Raw genomic sequence first — 12,768 nt, forward strand, 5'->3', positions numbered from 1 at the left:
TTGGCCCCTGCTGAGATTCCAGGCCAGCCTGTTCCTAAAAACATCCTACAGGTATGTTACAGTCTTACACTGATCCCCCAGAGTGACCTGTGTGTGATAATCAGAGATACACTGTTCCTACTTAAGGTCATTCTGCTATGCTGCTAATCCCAATGGACAGTGGGTCCATTGGCTTTAAATGTTTCTGGTTTGCCAGTTTGTTGTTTCTTTGGAACTTGATTATCTAATATGTATCTGTAGCACTAACTTAAAGCAAATGTTGGTAGGTAAACATTTGGGGAAATGTCTTGCATGTACAGATGCCAGATCCTAAGTGCTTCAAAGAAGAGTCATTGGCTAGCTTCCAAAAGTGAATTTATAGTTCAAAGCTTTTCACTAAAAGGAAGAAGTAGGTTTGTTCACAGGGATCTGGCATTTCTGCCTATAGGAACTTCTGGGTCAACCAGTTCAGAGACCTGCTTCTTCCAATCTTCTCAGTGGCCTTATGGGGAGCTTGGAACCTACTGCATCTTTATTGAGCCAAAGAGCACCCTCTCCTCCAATGTCACAGGTGTTTCGAACTCAAGCAGCCTCAGCAGACTACCTTCATCCAAGGATACCATCACCAATTGGTAACTAGTGCTTTAGCAGTTGTGGAGATTGAGCCGAGAGCCTCATGCCTACCAGTTAAGCACTCTACTACTGACTTGGGTTCCCCACTAGTAACTGCTCATAAATATGCCCGTTTTCCACCTATGTCGATGCAGGTTATACTTGTTCCCTAGCATTAGCAGTCTTTTTCAAGGACATGCCTAAAGAATTTTAAATGAATATATGTGTTAAACTGATTGCTGTAGAGAGTGTGTAGTCAAGGTGGAAGATAGTTTATTATTCCTTTTAAGTCAACATATTCATAATAAACTTATTTGTGTAGCTCTGTAGTTTTCTTATTTAGAGAATTCAGCTGAAAATAGTTAGTTTGGATTCTTAGGACTATCCTCAATAAAGAACTTTAGGAAAGCCAGGAGTGATAATGGTACACTCCTGTAATCTCAGCACTTAAGATGATGAAGCACAGGGATCTCATTAAGGCCATTCTGGACTACATAATGAGTTTGAGACTACATGGAGGGGCCAGTCACAAGTAGCAGCTTCCTGGCCAGCACTTGAAATTGGTAAACAGTGAGCAGTGAAGTCCTATGGTTGTCTCAGAATGTGCCTGGAGGAAGCAGTTCCAGTGGGTTTGGTGTTTCTACCATTGAAATACTAGAGGCCGAAGCTCCTTGCTTTTGCCACTCATATATATACCTTGATATTTGTCCACAGTCGTGTAGAGTTTTAAGGAAAGTGTCTGACCTTCAGAGCACTGGACTCTGCTTTAGGACCAGCTGGCTTGTCAATCACGGCCAGTGTGTTGAATAGAAATGTTCTTAGCTTTCAGAAAAGGACAAAGGTGACAGGGTAGTCTGAAGATTACACCAGCAGGAAAGGCCATTAAGAGCTCTGCTTAAGGGCTGGAGAGATGGCTCAGCGGTTAAGAACACTGACTGCTCTTCCAGAGATCCTGAGTTCAATTCCTAGCAACCACATAGTGGCTCACAACCATCTGTAATGGGATGCCCTCTTGTGGTGTGTCTAAAGACAGCAACAGTGTACTCACATACATAAAATAAACAAATCTTTTTTTAAGAAAAAGCTCACTCTGCTTAAGGCCCACATTGTGGGAGGAGAGGGAGAATAGTATATACTATCATGCCAAAGAAGCAACACTTCCTGTTGAGCAAGGGCCAATATGCTGGTTGGGTGCTTATGCTGTCTTGGGCTCTAATGCTTGACATTCATTGATTTTGAAACTATCCTGGCAGGTTTCCCATCAGGACCCCAGCAACTACTTGGAGATCCATTCCAAGGCATGCGCAAGCCCATGAGTCCTGTCACAGCCCAGGTCAGGCTGAGCTCTTTCTCTTTGCCTTTTCACTCTTGCTCTGGCTTATGGGGTAGAGAATTAAATTGCAACAGTGATGCATGGTTTGTTCCACAGTGACTAGTTCAGGTTCATACAGAGAAGAAAATTGCTGAGTGATGAGTATTATTTAAATTAAATTTTTTTCTTTAGATTTACTTACTTTATTTCTATGAGTGTTTTGCTTCTATTTATGTTTGTGCACCATGTATGTGCTCATTGCTCAAGGAGTTTTCAGGAAGGCATTGGATCCCCTGGAACTGGAGTTATGGATAGTTGTGAACTGCCTACCATGTGGGTCTGGGAATTGAACTTAGATACTCTGCAATAGCAATAAATGCTCTTAACCACTGAGCTGTCTCTTATCCCACTATTTAAATTTTAGAAATATTGTTCAGTGGACGCCAACATAACTTAGTTTGCAATATTCAATTTTCTCAGCCACTGTTTAAACCTTGAGACATACCTCTGTGGAAAACGAGTTGAACTTCCTCATTCTTTTACTGAATGTCTGTTCTCTACTACTTCTATTGATCAGATGAGCCAGCTAGAATTGCAGCAAGCTGCTTTGGAGGGGCTGGCCCTACCACATGACCTTGCAATACAGACAGCACCCTTCTACCAGCCTGGTTTTGGCAAACCACAAGTGGACAGAACCAGAGATGGGCTCAGAAACAGGTAAATTACTAAACCTACTTGTGCAGATTTGGGTACTGATTTGTAAATAGTCTTTTTGAGACTGGTAAATCATATACATCATGAATCATATAAATATAATTTGCATATGTTTATCCAATGTAAGATAGGAATTCCATCCCACCACAATGCTATTGATAGAAGAAATACAGTTGAAATCTCCAAGGTCCTCCCTGTCCCCTTAGTCAGTGTTACCTTTTTACCTTCCTCAAGTGACCACTGTCTAACCTAAAAATAATTATTACTTTTTTTTTATTCTATATAGTGTTTTATATTCTTAATTTGTAAATGACTTTTGGATTCCAGTTAGCTACATAGTCACAAGGAGGTACTATCTCATAATTGCACCTTACAATTTATTACAAGTAAATACTTTTTTTTTTAATTTATAGTGTTTCTACCAGTTAATTTTTTTTTCCCCAGTGCTGGGGATTGAACTCAGGGCCTTGGACATACTAGACAAGCACGCTTTTACACATCATATCTGCTAGCCCTTGTTTCTGAGTTTTTCTTTTGGTTTAGTTTTAGTTTTGGTTTTGGTTTTTTGTTTTGAGACAGAATTTCTCTGTTTATCTCTGAGTGTTCTGGAATTCACTCTGTAGACCAGGCTGGCTTCGAACTCAGAGATCACCTGTCTGTGTCTTCTGAGTACTAGGATTAAAGGTGTGCACCGCACTGCCTAGCCTTGTTTCTATTTTTTGTTGTTGTGATAGGGGTAGGGTCTCACTGCATATCATTGAACTAAAGTTACTGACAATCCTTCTGTGTCTGTTTCTAGAGTGATGAGATTGTGAGTGGGTGCCATTATGTTTAGCCTAGCCCTTGGTCTTTTGAATCAGGGTCTCAGTATGCCTGGCCTTGAGCTGTGTAGCCCAGGGATCCTCAATCTTTTGGCTTTCCCCCTCTTGTATGCTGGGATAATGGGTATGCTCATCACAGTCAGCTTAGTCATCTATTTGAGATGGTGAGAAAAATAAAACTTTATGTAACTTCCCCTTGTCCTAAATCTTATGACTTACTGATTCACTCTAAACGTAGGATTGTTTCACCAATTTGTTGATATAGGTAGTGGATCCAGGCTTTTTTCTTTTTATGATTTACTTTTGTGTGTGTGTGTGTGTGTGTGTGTTCCCTCAGGTGTTTGTGTGCGTTTATCTGTACCACGTGTGTGCAGGATCCCCAAGAGGCCAGAAGGGGAAACTAGAACTGGAGTTACAAGTAGCCATGAGCCACCATGTGGGTAGTGGGAGCTGAACCCACGTCTTCTGGGAAGAGGACTAAGCCCTGTAACCACTGAGTCATCTCTGCAGCAAAGCTTGTTTTGTTGTTGCTGGTTTTTTATTGTACTCACTACCTTGAGGATGGATTTTATTGTTTTGTTGGTCTGTTTCCCTGCTTTTGCCCTGCAGCCTAAGAGTATAACACCCTTGAATTAGAGATGTCATCTTTTTTATTCACTGTTGTGTCTCCTGCACTGACAGTGTTGCCTAACACAAAAGTGCTCTGTTTACAAAAAGAAGTAAATGATAAACTGTGTGAAACTTCCAGGTTTGGAGATCTTTCCCATATACACTTAGAATACATTGTCATGTGCTCAGACTTCATCTCAGGATAGCATGGAGTTAGGATAGTCTGAATGCTGATTGGAAAGCTTACAGATTTAGGATTACAGCATTGCCTGTGATTCTGAGGATTTTGCTCATTCTGTAGGTGCAGTGAAGCACTCACTACCCAGTGAATACACATAAGCTTTTTTCCCAACCTGTTTCTATGTCAACCCTATTTCCCGTTTTCCTCTAGGATAAGGGAGAATAAATAGAATGGCTGGGGATAGAAATCCCAGCACTTGGGAGACAGAGCAGAAGGATGTCTGAGTTCAAGGCCAGCCTGGTCTACATAGTGAGTTCCAGGGTAGCCGATACTGTGTAAAGAGACCCTACCTTTAAAAAGAACAAAACCTCATTTGGTATGGCATGATGACTATAACTGGGTTATGAAATAACTGATGCTCCCAATTCTCAGTTTGATTTGAATTAGTGTCTCAGAGATAGAGCATCATTTGCATTGCAGGCACTGTGAATTGCTGCTTTCACCTATCTGAAGTATTCCAGCCCCTAGAGTGAAGGCTTTTAACTAACCTACTAATGGTGTTTACTACTAAACTATGTATCAGCCTAGAGAACTCTATATGCCAAAAGCCATTGATTCCCTGTCCTCTCTACCTGAACCTTTGTTTCTTCTCCTTAGCTTTTTATTTTTTTAATTTTTATTTATTTATTTATTTATTTTTTGGTCAGGGTTTCTCTGTTTACCCCTTGCTGTCCTGGAACTGGCTCTGAAGACCAGTTGGGCTCGAACTCATCTGCCTGCTGGGATTAAAGGCAAAGTACCACCACTACCAAGCTTCTCCTTAGCTTCATACTGGTCTCACCTAGCTTCTTCTTTCCCTAGGGTCTCTGGAGTTTCTGGTCCTCTTTCCTTCTGCTTTATTTTCCCACTACTTGTTAGTATCTTACATCTATATCCCTTGGTTTGCCTCAGGTTATTGACTGATCCCACTACACAAATCTTTTCTTCCCTCAGAACTTAGCATGCACTTTTTCATATTTTGAATGTTTAAGAAATTAAATTGGATAAGTGAAGGTATGAAGTTCCTGGACTGGTCTTGAGTTACCTGGTTTTAAGACTTGGCGTTAAGTAGTTTGGAGCTGACTGACTGGTACTGTTAATTGATTTGTTTACAGGCAACAGCGAATGTCAAAGTCACCAGCACCCATGCACCGAGGAAATTCCTCTTCCCCAGCTCCTGCTGCCTCCATCACAAGCATGGTCAGTGACCTTTAGTAACTGCTTGCCTTCAAGATTTCTTCATCTGGTTATCTGTGTTGCACCAGTGTGTTACCTGTATGTCTCTGAATGCCTTCCAGAGGAATACTGACCTTTCATATCTATTTATTACATCTTCCCCTAACCCATTATTCTCATAAAGAAAGTATGCTCTAGCAGATAGGTGACCTTGTGCCACGATACAACTCATCAGTGCTTAAAAAGTAGCTGGATCTGGCTTGGTGACATGTACCTTTAATCTCAGCACTTTGAAAGGCAGAGGCAAAGAGAGGCCTGTCTGGAGCCTTATGTGAGGGCCTACTATGACCCTCCAAAAATAAAAAACAAACAAAACCAAAACAAAATTAGCTGTTGTGGGAAAGTAGGACTAACATGAGGCAGGCGATGAGAGAGGAGTGACTGGTCACATGGTGGAGTCCAGTGAACATGTTGGCAGGTCTGTAAATTGTTCTCTTATGGGTTTGTTGGTTTATTTGTGATAAGTCTAGCTTTACCAGTGGGTTGGTTGTTTTGTTTTTTAACCAATACAGACTTATTATCCAATCAAAGCTGATAGACAAGGGGAAAGAACAATTGTTCTGTGCTTCAGGACTCCATATGGGACTCTGCACTAAATAGCCCAAAGGCTCTTTCTTCAGAGAAACTCTGGAATTTTATTCATGAGTTAGTTAGGCCCTGTTGCTTCCTTTATAAAATTCATTATAAAATTATATAATTTCATTATAAAATAAACAAGAACAAAGGATCCTTAATGGTAAGTTCTAGTAAGGTGACAAAACCTGTAAGATAATTTAATTTTCATGTATGTAATTTAAAAAAAAAAATTACAAGGAACAAAGGGTATCATAGGTTCTGAGGCTGTCTCTGAAATATCTCTTCCCCATTTACCAAGGTATATTTCCAGCCATATTCTTCCCTCTTCTTAGCCCTATTTCAGGGTTGAGAAACATGAGAATAGACACGGGCCCATTTTATAGAGTGGCAACCATGGGTTGAAGCTCTTGGGACAATGCCTACTTGCCCCTTTGTGTTCTCTTCTAGTAGCTATAGAACATTAGAGTTGCCTCTGCCCATGTAGGCAAAATGGGAGTCCTCACCCTATTGAAGATGGCTTCACCTGGTAAAGCCAAACTTAAGGGCAAGTGCGTCCAAACATGTGTAAAACCCTAGGTTTAATCCCCAGTGTCCAAAATATGAAAAATAAAAAAAAGCACTGGCTTAGTATTAGGGTAAAGGCACTTCTGAGTATGCTGACTTCTGCCTCCTCTTCTCTGCAGCTGTCTCCTTCCTTCACCCCTACCTCAGTGATCCGGAAGATGTATGAAAGCAGAGAGAAAAGCAAGGAGGAAATAGCACCTGGAACGGTGGTTCCTGGTGATGGTAAAGAGGATACTCAGAAGACCAGCGAAGGTACTGCTGCTTACCTGTGTCAGAACTTAGGCATGCACAACTGCAGTGTCAGGGAGATGGGTTGGTCAGCTCAGTCAGATTTGTTCACTTGACATTGTGGCCAGCTGGGGTAAAGATGTGCTTTAGCTTATGATTCTTAACAGTCTTCCAAGTTGAATGACAAATTCACTTAGCATATTGATATAGCTCAATTCTTTAACATATGTGTGTTTTGCCTGTGGGTATGTCTGCACCATGTGTATCCAGTGCCCAAGGAAGACAGAAAAGGGCAACAGAACCTCTAGAATTGGAGCTACAGGCGGTTATGCGCCACATGGGGGTAGTTGTGGCTAACCCCAAACTCACAGAGATCTACAGGTCTCTGCCTCCCAAGTCCTGGGATTAAAGGTGCCTGAACTACATGTCTGGCAACTTGTGCTTTTTGTCTGGAAACACTAATCAAGAGGTTTGGGGGTTATATCAGAAATCCTTTATATATATACTGGGAACGTAAATCAGTTGTTCTAAGTAGTATAATACTTGCCAGCATGTACAAGGCCATGGGTTCATGTTCATTCCCCAAGAAAGGAAATGACAACAAAAAAATTATTCCAGCAAAGAATTTGAAGACCTTGGTATCTATGGGCTGGAGACATAGCTCTAAGGGCACTGTTTGCTCTTCCAGCAGACCTGGGTTCAGTTGCCAGCACCTACTTGATAGCTCACAACCTTCTGTGACTTCAGCCCTAGGTTATCTAGCACCCTTCCCTGGCCTCTGTGAGCACTGAACTCACAGGTGCACAGACATACATGCAGGAAAAACACCATCCACATACATAAGATAAGAAAAGAAGGTTAAACAAATTTTGGCATCTAGTCCTAGCTCAAGGCCTAACTACTCTGTGACCATAACTCAACTCCTAGGGTTTTGGAGAGTTGCAGGTGTGCATCTACATTTAAGACAGATGACTTTCCATGAAAGCATCTAACCTGGTTAAGAGGAAACAAGAATTGTCAGATTTTTAAAAAGTAAGATTTGCTGGGTTGTTGAAAATTGAAATAATTGATAAAGGATATCAATACCAAAATATCCTGTGAATGAATCCTTACAGAGAACCTGCTGTCATCCAATCCCATACCCAATACTGATCAAGACTCTTCTCCTACGACAAATCCTAAGCTTTCGACATTACAGCGGTCTTCATGCTCCACCCCACTGTCCCAGACCAACCGTTATACCAAAGAACAAGATTATCGACCTAAAGCAGCTGGGAGGAAAACACCTACCTTGGCATCCCCAGTCCCAGGAACACCTTTTCTCCGCCCTGCCCACCAAGTTCCCCTCGTCCCTCATGTTCCTATTGTTCGACCTGCGCACCAACTTCACCCAGGATTAGTCCAAAGGTTGATAGCCCAAGGGGTACATCCACAGCATCTTCCAAGTTTGCTCCAAGCTGGTGAGTTTGACTGGGTGTGGGCATTGGTTATTGGTCGTAGTATAAAAATTGCTGTCACTAAGTGTTGCATTATACTAGATACTCCAAAAAGAACTTACTAGATTTAGTGGGTCCAATCCAGTCTCACTCCCTTAGCCTGGAAAAAGATTGGAAACCTGCTAAACAGTGGTACTACAGGCCTATGATCCCCGCACTCAGGAAGCAAGAGGCAGGTGGATCTCTTCGCAAGGATAGCCAGGGCTACACTGAGAAACCCTGTCTCAAAAAAACCAAAGAAGAAAAAATTAAGAACCCTGGTTTTGGCATTCATTTAAAATTGTATCTTTGTATGTATATTCATGCATCTTGGCACATGTATGGTGGCAAGTGTTCACCACATCCACCTCATTGTAAGTTTCCAAATCCAAAAAATGGTAAAATTTGACATTTTAGGAACATTGACACAACTCACAAGTTTCTTCTTTTCTCCCCATCAGGTGTGCTTCCTCCTGGGATAGACATGGCTCCTTTACAGGGACTATCTGGCCCACTCCTGGGTCAACCCTTGTACCCTTTGGTCTCTGCTGCTAGTCACCCTCTCCTAAACCCTCGTCCTGGGACCCCTCTGCATCTGGCAGTGATGCAGCAGCAGCTACAGCGCTCAGTTCTGCATCCTCCAGGCTCTAGTTCCCAGGCAGCAGCTATCAACGTTCAATCTCCTCAGAATGTACCCAGCCGGTCCGGCCTGCCCCACATGCACTCCCAGATGGAGCATCGCACCAACCAAAGGAGCAGCTCCCCTGTGGGCCTTGCCAAGTGGTTTGGCTCAGATGTGCTACAGCAGCCTCTGCCCTCCATGCCCACCAAAGTCATCAGTGTAGATGAACTGGAATATAGACAGTGAAGAGGGCAGGCTGGCTCACCCATTCCTGGACCTGTGGTGGCACTCTGGTCATGACTCATTCCCCATCTTTGTAATGGGCTTTTACATTGGAGCACGCTGTGTGAAGATGTTTAGGGGATCCACATACCTACCATGGTCTACATTATGACAGAAGGCTGTTAAATAATTGAATGGAGCCTACATGGTTCAAATATAAGGGACACAAGATTGTCAGTCCTGGAAGTCTTTCTTTTATAAAATATGTGAATGAAGTGTTGGTGTCTTCTAGAGGTGACACCTAAGGGTTCTGAGAAATAAAATGTATAGACCCTTATGTACAGACCTGTGTATAAACTTTTGTACATACAAATAGGATAGCTTTTTTTGAACTTATACATACAGCTGTACATAAAGTAACTATCAGTTAGGCCTGTGTCAACTGTTTGGATTTTTTCACTTGTATATTTGGGACTTTTTCTTTTGGTTTATTAAAAGTTGCATATGCCACGTGTGTGAACGATATAACTGGTACTGTATTTATTTCCTCCATGAACTAAGATGGTCTAAATGAATTCCTATCTTTCATGTTTTAATTTTACCTTAGAAATTCTGGAATTTCTTCTGCATATAAAGTTCTAATAGCAATAGTTTAAGCTGGACTAACCCTGAAAGTAGCTTGTGGCAAGTAAGTATCAAGGAATCAACATTATGCTCTTTTCATAATCAAACTGACCTTTTAGGTAAGTCATATATGGGAATTTCTCTGAAACTTACTGGCACACGTTAATCCAGCCTGACTCCGACTTGACCATTAATTTTTTAAGTCTTTGCCTCTGCTGCATTAGTTCCTCTCAAAACTGTTACTTACAACTTGAGGTCTGATATTATGTAAATCATTCTGAAAGATAATATACTGATAGCAGGTTTTTCAGTCCCTTTATTTTACTATCATGTTCAAGTTAATTTGCCCAATCACTGGATTACTTATGAATTTAGGGCTGTAAATGCTATTTCACTTCCAATGTAGAGATTAAGCCATTCTCCATTTCATAATATTCTGTTGGACTTTAACTGCAGGGGCTCCCAAGTGTCTTGACAATATTGATTATAATCTTTCAGCTGCCCACTCTACTGGGGAATGAGAAAAGGGTCACTTTTCAACAAAAGTGACCTGTGAACCGGGGCAGTCTGGTACTTCCAAGCTCATTAGATGCTATCATGCTCTCAGTGACTCCTCAGCTTCAAGAGAAATCTGGAAAAAGCAGTCCCACTTGTCAGCAAAGGAACACTACTGCACTTATCCGAGGTGTCCTGCTGAGCCAACTGTAAGGTAAGGGCAGAACGGGTCAAACTGCCAATAGAGAATTACTCTTCAGGCTGAAGCTGGTGGAACAGATAACAAAGGCAAACACTAATCAGCAAGACAAAGCACAAAGGGAACAAGGAATATTAAATGTGTATAGAAGGGCTGGAGAGGTGGCTCAGCAGTTAAGACAACTGGCTGCTCTTCTTCCACAGGTCCTGAGATCAATTTTAGGCACCCACATGGTGGTTCACAATCATCTATAAAGGGGTCTGATTCTCTGGCAAGGTGTACATGCAACAGAGCATTCATAAAGATAAATAAAATATAAAAAATGTATACAGAGCCGGGCAGTGGTGGCGCACGCCTTTAATCCCAGCACTTGGGAGACAGAGGCAGGTGGATTTCTGAGTTCGAGGTCAGCCTGGTCTACAGAGTGAGTTCCAGGACAGCCAGAACTACACAGAGAAACCCTGTCTCGAAAAAACAAAACAAAAAAAAAAAGTGAATACATAAACAGTCTTTCAGGGAGTAAGAACCTTACAGAAAAAGCAGAAATGCCTGGGGCAAAAAGATAGGTACTTTAGCCAGGTGTGGTGCCTCACACAAGTAATCCAATTTCTCCACAAGTTAAACACAGGAGGATTACTTAGAGCAAGGCCAACCAGAGATTCTAATCTCAGAGAGGGAAAGTGGTCTTTGGAGCAACTTTGTGGTCATCTACTATGTATCACATAAATTTAGAAGTATTTGGAACTAGAAAGATGTGAAAAAGCTTTAAGAAACACTAAAACATGAGAGAAACACTGCCTGTTCTAGAGGACCCAGGTTCCATTTGAAGCACCCAATGGCTCACATCTACCATTAATTCTAGTTCTGACACCCTCTTCTGGCCTCTGCAGTGACCAAGCACATGTGTGGTATGTGGACATATACATAAGCAAAACACACACACAAGTGACACTTCCCAGAGGAAGCTGAAGAACCAGGAGTCCTTGAGAAGACAGTAGGAATCGGAAGTAGGAATTGTATACAGAGAGAACCAACTGAGTGGGTCTTGCCACTTTTATAAGCTAGGCTAGTCAATGATGGACACTAGCCCTCTTTGTGAAGAACAAATGAGACATAATTTATAGGACTAAACATACTTCTCTTTCTCAGCAATTTAATGAGACTTAAGTCCCTGTCTCTAGCAAATACTTTCTGGATGATATTCAGCTCAAGGCTCTTGTCAGACATGTTTTCATTTTCAAAGGGAGCTAGCTGCCCAAAAATCCCAACAAGTTGTGAATAGAGTAGATGAGAGAATCTGGTTTCTCAAATGACCTAATGAAAGCCACTGGAGTACCATGACTTATGTGAAAATCCCTTTTCAATCATTAAGCTCTTAAATGAGTGTTAGCATCCTAACTAATGAGTGATGCAGAATACTGAAATCTGTTTAGCTATACTAAAGCCAAGAAAACAAAACAGGAAATTCATTCCATGTCATGAGACTCATAGTACGAGTCTCCCTTAAACCCCAGGAGAAAAGTCTTTGGCTACAAGAACACACACCTCAGTGGATGTGGCAGACCATGCCTTTAATCCGTACACTTGGGAGGCAGGGGTAGGAGGATCTCTAAATTCAATTCCAGCCATATAAGACAAATAAACCGTGTGTGTGTGTGTTTTGGGGTTCCCACCTTTTTTTTTTTTTTTGAGAACAGGTTTCTCTATGTAGCCCTGGCTGTCCTAGAATTCAATCTATAGACTGGGCTGTCCTCAAACACAGAACCAGCTCTGCCTCCTGAGCTGGTGTGGACCACTACCACCCAGCTAAGACTTTGTCACAAACCCAAAGAATGAATGAGTGAATACATGAATAAATAAGAGTGCAACTCCCCAGCAACCTGAGGCAAGAAAGCCTAAGAGAGTTTAACCTGAGACCCTACTTGGTTTGCATTATACATACCTTCTCATAATGGACTAGGCAACCTAGTCTCTATACCAAATACACTATGCACTTACACCTCTTCAAACATACCAGAACCACGTTCAACTGCAACAGGCTACACACATTACCATAGCTGAACAGTAACATGGCTTGCCTGTGATAATAAATCTAGAAAGTTCCTCTTAAAGGATATTACCATTGTTTACAGGTATGAATAGAAGGGCTGATCTGGCCTTGACTGGTTCTGAGTACATGTGCAATAATGCAAACTGTCTTCTACGTAACTTTTAGGGGAATCTAATATACCATCTTATGCCTATTCATGATTCGGTGCAC

At 41.7% G+C, this 12,768-nt stretch overlaps 1 protein-coding gene across 1 annotated transcript in view; it reads left to right on the plus strand.

Moving 5' to 3' along the window:
* The window catches only part of Eif4enif1 (eukaryotic translation initiation factor 4E nuclear import factor 1), a 50,009-nt gene extending 40,294 nt beyond the window's left edge, over window positions 1-9,715 (plus strand). Inside the window, exons 11-18 of the mRNA XM_028758298.1 lie at window positions 6-51; window positions 428-611; window positions 1,845-1,924; window positions 2,481-2,620; window positions 5,383-5,467; window positions 6,763-6,895; window positions 7,987-8,331; window positions 8,808-9,715. Coding sequence (XP_028614131.1) covers window positions 6-51; window positions 428-611; window positions 1,845-1,924; window positions 2,481-2,620; window positions 5,383-5,467; window positions 6,763-6,895; window positions 7,987-8,331; window positions 8,808-9,214 — 1,420 coding nt within the window. The 3' untranslated portion in view covers window positions 9,215-9,715. The remainder of the gene's footprint in view (window positions 1-5; window positions 52-427; window positions 612-1,844; window positions 1,925-2,480; window positions 2,621-5,382; window positions 5,468-6,762; window positions 6,896-7,986; window positions 8,332-8,807) is intronic.
* The last annotated feature ends 3,053 nt before the right edge of the window (window positions 9,716-12,768 follow it).

This window comes from Grammomys surdaster, unplaced genomic scaffold (assembly GCF_004785775.1).
Source record: "Grammomys surdaster isolate TR1022 unplaced genomic scaffold, NIH_TR_1.0 126187, whole genome shotgun sequence".
Classification (NCBI taxonomy): Eukaryota; Metazoa; Chordata; class Mammalia; order Rodentia; family Muridae; genus Grammomys; species Grammomys surdaster.